The 9,627-nt window shown below is 42.7% G+C and overlaps 1 protein-coding gene across 1 annotated transcript in view; it reads right to left on the reverse strand.

Moving 5' to 3' along the window:
- Nucleotides 1-4,252: 4,252 nt before the first annotated feature.
- The window catches only part of LOC123521927 (zinc finger protein 543-like), a 13,640-nt gene continuing 8,265 nt past the window's right edge, over nucleotides 4,253-9,627 (reverse strand). Inside the window, exon 2 of the mRNA XM_045292341.1 lies at nucleotides 4,253-7,211. Within this exon, the coding sequence (XP_045148276.1) occupies nucleotides 5,807-7,162 (1,356 nt within the window). The 5' untranslated portion in view covers nucleotides 7,163-7,211 and the 3' untranslated portion in view covers nucleotides 4,253-5,806. The remainder of the gene's footprint in view (nucleotides 7,212-9,627) is intronic.

The following is a 9,627-nucleotide window of genomic DNA, read 5'->3' on the forward strand; positions in this document are numbered from 1 at the left end:
CTATCAACAGAAAGGAGAAATTCTGGATAAATCTCTAAGGCTCCTTACTATTTTTTTCTTTTCCCCAATTTGAACCTTCCTTCCCCAAATACCACCCCCAAACGTTCCCATTACTCCCAGCTTGAAGAACTGTCTGCTGTCCGAGATTCTTTTACACAACCTCACTCTCCCAGGAGAAGCTAATCCTGAATGCTCTCCCAAGGGCTTCTTCCTCACTTCAGGACCTGAAGCATCCAGAGCCACAGGAAGTTTCTTTTGGAGACTGGCAGATATTGCCAGATTTTCTTTTCTTGCCCTGCAGATACCCAATTTCCACTGCGAGGCACTAGCGGGCAGCAGCCTTTCGTAAGGCAGGGATCCTGAGTGTCCGCCTCCACTTCCCGGGACCCTCCCCATCTGCCTCCGCATGTCACAGGGGCCCACTCCCCTCACTTTGCTCTATTCAAGCCCTTCCTGGTTAATAGTCCTAGTTTACTTTCTCAAACAAGAAGCAAAGATATTTGCTTGTCTCCTTTTTTGTCTTCCCAGTGTTGAAATCCTGTAACAGAGACCTTGTTTCCAAATTGGGCCACTGAGAATTTTATATAAAATTCACGGCCATGGATTAAATGCTGTCTCACAGGAGCACCTGAGGGTTTCTGCGATTGTAACTGTGCACAGGAGTAGAAAGCCCAGGCTTTTCTCCCACGGAGCTGCTGGTGGTTTCAAACTGACCACGGGGATCACAGCCCAATCTGAAACCACTGCACCACCAGGGCTCCTATTGTATAGAATAAAAGAATCCCCAAATTCCCTCACCAGAGACATCATCAGGGGACTCAATCCATTCATTTTGACACACACTTGTACTCATTTCCCCCCCTAATTTTTGTTTCACCTTAAACATTTTAAAATACCATACTTTATTGTATTTTCCACGAAGATAGTGTATACAGTTTAGGTTCCCATTCAACAATTTCTACAAAATCGTTCAGTCAAAATTAATTACCTCCTTCACACAGCATGCATAATCAATCTCATTTCCATTCTGGCTACATTTTAATTAGTCTCTCGGCTTTCCTTATATTCTCATTTTAATTTTCAAGTTAAGTGTAGATCATTTGGTAGCTGAATTTTTAAAGGAGCACGATACACATGGGCACTATTCAGTCAATCTGATATTTAGCTACAGGGTAACTTTAGGGGTTAATTCTAGTTCAAGAATTGAAGAGTATCTTGGGATAATAACTTCTAGGAGTCTTCCTCTCAACCAGTCTACTAAGTCTGGTTAATTTTCCTTTTTCTTTGAAGAAATAGAGGCGCTATTCTAAATCTTTCTGTAGTCTATCAGGGCTCATCTATTATGGCAAGGAGAGATGAGGCCAGCCTTCAGGCTGTGGATTTACAGAAACTATGTCATGTAGACTAGTTTTTGAAGCTTTGGTTTCCTGCTTTTTTTGCTCTGAGTAGAGACCAATAGTTTTCTCTTAGATGGTTGCTCACTAACTGTTAAGACCTCAAATGCTACTTATCACACTAGGGTACAAATAGTATAAAATCACACAATTTTATTGACTGAGATGTCCCACAAGACTATGGCACTAATTCTTCAAACCCACCCACCCCACCCCACAAAAACAATCCAATGAGGTGTTTGGGTATGTCTAAGTAGTATTCATAACTATGCTGTCTACATGCCCTATATATACACGAATATATGCAGTTACATATATACTCATATATATACACATCTAACGCACACACAATTCACACATAATTTTGTTTTTCAAAATTATATATGTAGATACCTAGAGGTCACCTTTTTCCTCTAAATTTATTTTTTGTTTTGAGAATATACAATCAAAACACACCAATCCAATGTCTACAATTTAGCTACATTGAATATTCTCCCAGTTTTGCAACCATTCTCACCTACTTTTCTGAGCTACTTCCGACTTCCTAAGGTCTTTTATCTTTCAGGTTGCTGTTGTCAACTTGATACCAGTCTTAAAAGAGCATGGTGCTCAGGCAGATTAAGATAACGGGTGTTCTGATATGATCTTAAAGATTAACTCAGGGAAATTTGGGGTTCACCCATTCTCCAGGACTGGAATGTCTAGGGTCCATGAGAATTTGAAATTGTTCGGTATATCCTTTCTGATCAGGATTTATAAAATCTTTGATCAAAGTGTTCAGTGAAGGTGGCTGAGACCCCCAATGATGACTCGCCACCCATCCTGCCTGCTCTCATGGCCAAGGAGACCCTTGGTAATGGAAGCAATGAGCCACAGTCTGTTTCCTCAGCCTCTTCCACTGCCCACCTTCCCCTGTTGTTCTAGATCAGAGGTGAGGAACCTTTTTTCAGCCAGGGGTCACCTGGATATGTATTAGAGCACCATTATAGCTGTGGCAATTAATTTAACTTTTTGGTTTATCCAGCCCAGGGGCTAGACTTTCCCCACCCGTTCTAGAAGTACAGAAGCTGGCTCTTGTGCCTTGGATGGCTATTTACATGTTTTCAGACCCTAAATACTGCACAATTAGGTGGAACAGATGCATCCAATACATCGTTAGGTCAATTTACTGAAATGTCCCAGTGAAATCATGATTTCCAAACCTCCAAACCAGGGAACCAAACTCAGTTTGGCTGTACATAAGCAGAAGCAGCAGCTACTTTGTCACTGTAAACGTGCAACTTTTGCCAATTAAAGTTATCACAGGTGTACAACCTTACCCTTCATCATGACCTTCCCATGACTTTCAAACTCCCCACCTCCTCTCCCTCCAGGCCCTGGCAAGCAATCATAAACGTTGGTCTCTTTACATTTGCCTTTCCTTGGTAAACAGGCCACACAATATTTTCCACTTATGACTGGCTTATTTGGCTTAATGTATCATATTTAAGTTCCACCCATAGTGCCACAGGTAACATTTCTCCTACTGGCTGAATAGTGTTCCGTTGTATACAAGCACCACCTTCTGTTAACCCATTTGATAAGCATTTAGGTTGTTGGGTTATTGTGAACAGTGCTGCAATTAATAAGGGTGTACAGGTCTTCACTGTCCATCTGGGGGCTATATACATAGAAGGGGAATTTCTGGGTCACAGGGCAGTTTTCAGTTTTTGAAGGAACACCTGCAATGTTTACCACAATGACTACATCACTTTCCATTCCCACCAGCATCAGTTGAAGGCTCCAAGTTCCCCATACTCACTTTTCCTTTTAATTCTAACCATCCTAATGGGAAGGAAATACTTTGTGGTTTTGATATACATCTCCTGGCTAATGTTGCTGAACATCTTTTGAGCATCTTTTAATGCATTTGTTGGCTATTTGAATATACTACTTGGTGAAATGTCTATTTTCTCTTGTCCTGAATGGGTTGTCTAATTCATAACAAAATTATTCATATGTTTTGCTATTGGATTGTCATAAAAATGGTTTCTGAAGACATTGACCCCATTGGTAGCTTCTCTTTCCACATTGCAGCCCAGTGCAAAGCCACTACACAACCAGGGTTCCTAATTTTTTCACTCTTTTGGTCTAAGTCTGGTGAATAAAGGTGTTCTCTTTTTATGAAGTCACATTTATTTTGCCTTTTCCTATTTGTGCTGTTATTAAATAATATTGTTGAAAACCAGGCCTCAGTGTTGCCCTTGCTTCTTCATGTGATAATCATATATTTTGTTTGTAAATTTAGTCCTGAATCCATTTTGATGTTCTGTGTATGGTGTGAGGTAAAGATCCTGTTTCATGTTTCTGCATGTGGAAATCCAATTTTCCCCAGCACTATTTCTTGGAGAAACTCTTCTTTCTCCACCAAGTGGACTTGGTCACAGGTCTTTCTGTCTTGTACGCATTTTACTGACAGTGTCTGCCTTTGATAATGCTGTGTACACTGTACTCATTTACTGTGATCTACTCATTACCAAAAATAACAAGTGCGAGTTAATCCCCTCGTAACAACTACCTAGTAACCATTAACTAACATGTTTTCTGCATATTTACCTATTCATGGTTTCATAAATGTGAGAACATACTTTTGGGGGGGAAGGGGATTACTGACTTATTTAACTCATCCTCCAGCTTTAGCCATGTTCTAACAGGCGTCCTCAAACTACGGCCCGCGGGCTACATGTGGCCCATTGAGGACATTTATCCGGCCCGCCAGGTGTTTTTGCCTCATTTTTTTTGCTTCAAAATAAGATATGTGCGGTGTGCAGAGGAATTTGTTCTTAGTTTTTTTTTTTAAACTATAGTCCAGCCCTCCAACGGGTCTGAGACAGTGAACTGGTCCTCTGTTTAAAAAGTTTCAGGACCCCTGTAAATCTAAGATATTGAGGGGAACTCATTTTTATTGCAGAGTAAGTTTAACATTTACATCCTTGAGCCAGTTTGAATTCCTTTTATGTATTGTGTGAAGTATGAGTTATTACATTTTTCGGCATGTGGAAATCCACTTTTGCCAGCACCATTTACTCGAGACTATTTCTGCTCCATTAAATAAGTTTGAATTGCCTGTTGACAATCAACTGACTAGAGATGTTTGGATTTATTTCTGAGTTTTCAATTCTTTTCTATTGGTCTATGTGTCTGACATTAACCCAGTGCTGGCTGACTATTGTAGTTGTGGAATATGTTTTAAAGTCAAAAGTGAGGTTCCTTTGCTGCTGTTTTTCAAAAGTGCTTTGGATTTGGGGGGTCTCATTTTTCTGTAAGGAGCCCTGGTGTAGTTTAGGTTAGCACTGGGCTGCTAACTGCAAAGTCAATGGTTCAAGCCCATTAACTCCTGCATCTGAACGAGAAGCTGCTTGTCTGCTCTTGCACAGATTTAGCCTCCAAAACAGTTTCCTGGGGTTGCTAGGATTCAGGATCAACTTGATAATGGGCAGTCTGCTTGGTCTGTGAGTTTGATCATTCCATGTAAAACTGAGGATTTTGATTTTCCATTTCTGTAGCCACTCACTTTGAAAGCTAATCTTCACTCTATTTGATAAGATGTAAAATAGGATTCTTTCTGGATTTCCCCCCACCCCCACAAGTTTATCATGACCCTTTAACTTAGCTATATGCTTTGTTTGGGTTGTAGTACAATCTCTACAAAAGGCCAAAGACAGACTCGGAGAAGTGTTCCTACAGGACGTTTTAAAATCTCAGTGAAAAAAGAAGGCCTGGTCGTCTGGGAAGGGCTATACTGTCACCCCCTTCTACAGAAAGGGGCAAAACACCCCACTATCGGGATTTTGAAAAAAAATGAATGTTAGGCAATTTTAACTACTTGAAGAAACTTTTGTGTCCTTACAATCTGGCCATTTGTATGTGTATCTTTATCTCTTTAAATAAAAGCTACTGCACAACTTAAGCCTTCACATTTATCATAAAGATATATGTATCTAAGGGTACAAAAATGTTGCAAAGCAAAAAAGTATTTTGACAAAATTGTCAGACCTGCCTCCAACTGATAAGCACCACTGGCTTGCGAGCAGTGGAAGTATAATAGGGATGAAACCCTTTATCCTCAAAGAAGGCATCACTGACACACTGTAACAGGCATGCCTGAGAACTCCGAAAAATGAGGTGTTTCCCTTTCTTTTCCATAGTGCCTCTGCTTCCTCATTATTGGTTTACATGTTCCTGAGATAGCATTGCAGAATGCCTGAACAGAGACATGGCGGAACGTTTTCCTCGTTGCACAGTGTCCACAAGGTCTCTCTCCTGGATAAACGTTCAGGTGTATAGTCAGACTTCAGGTCGGTCAAGTTCTAGTAGGACTCTTAGATTAGGAGTAATGGTGCATGACAGAATGCTTGGGAACTTTTCCTTTGTCACGAATTAACAGAACCTGAGTAAGATGAGTCCTCTGGCCAAAGATTTGCCTCAGTAGTTACATTTAAAGAGTCTGTTCCCAATAGCAATCCTTCCATTTTGACTGAGGCCTGCTCACTCTTGAGAGGTTTTCCTACATCTGCCACACTGATTAGGCTTCTCCCTGTGTGAACCCTTTGGTGCTGAGTGAGGTGTGACTTTCGGTTGAAGGCCTTCCCACACTCAATGCACTCATAGGGCTTCTCTCCGGTGTGGATGCTGTAGTGACGAAATAAGGCTGGCCGATCACGAAAGGCTTTCCCACACTCCTTGCAGGCGAAGGGCTTTTCCCCGGTGTGACTCCTCTTATGCAGGACAAAAGTGGAGAGGTGCGCAAAGGTCCTTCCACATTCGCTGCACTCGTAGGGCTTCTCCCCGGTGTGGATCCGCTGGTGCTGAGTAAGGTGTGCCCTTTGGTTGAAGGCCTTCCCACACTCTGTGCACTCATAGGGCTTCTCCCCGGTGTGGATCCGCTGGTGCTGTGCCAGATAAGACCTGTAGTTAAAGGTCTTCCCACACTCGATACACTCAAAGTGCTTCTTTTCAGAGTGAATCCGCTGGTGCCGTACAATTTGGAACCTGTGGTTGAAGGCCTTCCCACATTCACTGCACTCGTAGGGCTTCCCTCCAGTATGGATGGTGTAATGCCTTAGGAAGCCTGGCCGATCACGAAAGGCTTTCCCACACTCCTTGCACTCAAAAGGTTTTTCTCCTGTGTGGCTCCGCTTATGCAGGACAAAAGTGGAATGGTGGGTGAAGGCTCTTCCACATTCAGTGCACACATAGGGCTTCTCCCCGGTGTGGATCCGCTGGTGCTGGGTAAGGTGTGCCCTTTGGTTGAAGGCCTTCCCACACTCTGTGCACTCATAGGGCTTCTCCCCGGTGTGGATGACATGGTGCTGAAGGAGGGTTGTGCTCTTGCTAAACGTTTTCCCACACTCTGTGCACTCAAAGGGCTTCACTCCAGAGTGAATCTGCTCATGTTGAGTTAGCAAGTGTCTGGTGTGAAACACTTTCCCACATTCCCTGCAAATATAGGGATCGCTCTCTTCGTGAGCCATACCCTGTTTAGCTAGTCCTTGTGAGTCCCCATCGTGAAGAGTATGTTCTGGAGAGACTTGGTCCTGTAGAGTCCTTGAACAAGCACCACCTGTCACCAAGTCATCAGAGTCAAGGCTCATTTTTCCAGGGAGCTGTTCCTTCTGAGGGTCTCTCTCTGGTTCTGTGTGTCGTTCCTGTATTTCCAACGGCCCCACCCGGGAGTCCCTGGAGGCTTCCTGTATCAGTTGTCCCCAGACTGATGGTCCCTCAGACATGACTGGCTTAGGAGCAGTTGGCTCTGTAGTCTCAAGTGTTGCTTTGTCCCTTGAAAAGACATGAAACAAAAGGGCCTATTAGTAATGCTAACCAAGACCCAATCAAGCCACCTCTTCAATCAAAACATAAAAATGAAATACAGCCTTAATACCTGCTGTGTTTTGACACCTATGAACCTCAGGTATATACCTTCTTTCCAGCTCCTTGCCTCTTTCCTACCTTGGAACAGAGTTCAGGAGCAACCGTGTGAGACAGGGAAGCCCTCTGCACAGCAGGGGGTTGGCAGGCACAGAGGCAATGACAGTATGCGTGGTAAGTTTCTTTTAATAAGACTTATGGGAACAGAAGGAAGAGGTTATGGCTGCGAGATAGGAAGAGCTCAGAGGAAACTTCCCAGATGAGATACCCCCTCACAGAGAGGGATGAGTTGTCATCGAATGGGGAGGAACAGTGCATTTTTAGAAAACAGAATAAAGAAAAGCAGAATCTTCAGAAAACTGTCATGTGGAGAGGAGGGTGTTCATGAAAACGCAGAGAAAGGGCTAGGGGAGGCTGATTCCCAAAGTAATTGCAATGATTTTAAGAGTGGCTGATTTTAAGAATGGCCATTTCCACAACCAGGGCAGGGCTAATAAGGAAAACTGAACAGGATGTAGGTAAAATTTTGAACCAGTATGAATAATGAACACTTAAGTGAAGACTGGCAAAACAAACACCATCTACAGCAGTGTTTACCAAAGTGTGCAATGCCACCCCCTAGGGGCAACAGAACAATCCAGGGAGGCTTCAAAGCCAATACGTACACTTTATCCTGTATTGTGGGTTACGGTACAAAAGTTTTAATTGGGGGTTGAGGGTGATCTGAGCTGTTTGGTTTTGTTTTTCTGAAGAGGGGATGGGGAGAAGGGCCAAATAAGTCTGGGAACCTATAATCTAGCTAGAGAAAAGGGAAACACAAGGGCATATTTTACATCTATTTGTGCATTAGAACCACCTGGGACTGTCTAGCGCTACACCATTTGAAATCAGGTTAAACTGGTCCAAAATACACACCTCACTTTGAAGTGAAATAATACAAGTAACCAAACATTGATTTGGTACAAGGATAGAAGATTTAGAAAATTAAGAAATAAGGGATATTACACTGGGGATGTTACTGAATCTGTTTCTCCATCCATAAAATGAGAAAAATCATAACTAACAATCTCTTACTACAAAAAAACCTCACTATCACTGAGTCAATGCTGACTCATAGAACTTCCCCTGTGAGCTTCCAAGACTGTAACTCTTTAGGGAAGTAAAAAGACCAGCCAGTCTCCTGAGGAACAACTGATGGTTTTGAACTACAGACCCTACACTTAGCAGCGCAATAAGTAATCAAACCCCAGCAGGGTTCCTTATAATCGCTCACAGCATTTACTTTTAAAAATTACAACAGGTTACTGAAAGACATTAAAGAACTTTGATATAAATCAAGAAAAAAATATTAAAGTATAATAATAAATACCCAATATACCAACAATATTACCCAAACACCAGTGATGAAAAAAACCAAAACAATACACACTCACTAGAACTTCATTTGTACCAAATACATACAATACTTCTTATGTATTGAATACAACTTCATATGAGTTTTATCCTAGAACAAGCCAATTCTAAATATTTTATGATAGAGAACAGGGCAAAAATAGCTCAGGAAGCGTAAGAGGGGGCTTTACCACGTCAGGTGATGGGATTATGATGAAAGCACGGACGTCGAGGCATCGTTGTATTGGCACAGAGTTAAGACAAGCTGACCAGGACAAAGGAGAGAGCGCTCATTAACAGACTTTCCTGTACGTGGAAGTGATACATGGCCGAGGCAGGGCAGCTCAGAGGAGGAGAATGGCATCTTTCTTCCTTCTCATTAATTTCAGTCAGGGGGTCTCCATCTATCTGTGCATTAGAACCACCTAGGGCTGCCGAGCTCTGTACCATACAAAACCATACCTGAGGTGAAATTCTGGAAACAAGTAGATTTTCAGACTCCTCAGAAAACTCTGAAACCCAGAGAGGATCGAAAATCACTCGTCTCCTCGCCTTGCAAATGGCACCCTCTGGAGCACCCTACTGTGTGAGGGGATCCGCTGGATGTGGATGAAAGGGAGGAAGGAAAGAAACAGAGATGTGGGTTGTCATCCCTCTACCCGGAAGCCAGCTCCACCTCTGGGCTTCTGATTAGGTCATAATGAATTGCCTTCAGAGTGAAGTCTACGTGAACTGGTCTTCTGTCAGATGCAGCCAAACACAGCGACACATGTGGGGTGTGAAGAAGTCAATGGCAGGGGCACCAAGACTAAAGGCAGGCTAGACCGGCAGAACTTGAACAAGTTCAGTCCAAGCCTTATTTAGGAAGCAGTGAGTTCAGGGTGCTGGAAAACCTAACATCAGGTATTCGTGATGGTTGAATAGAAAGTAACTG

The sequence above is a fragment of the Echinops telfairi genome, unplaced genomic scaffold (genome assembly GCF_000313985.2).
Source record: "Echinops telfairi isolate 266 unplaced genomic scaffold, ASM31398v2 ScPeMD7_655;HRSCAF=1070, whole genome shotgun sequence".
NCBI classification, from domain to species: Eukaryota; Metazoa; Chordata; class Mammalia; order Afrosoricida; family Tenrecidae; genus Echinops; species Echinops telfairi.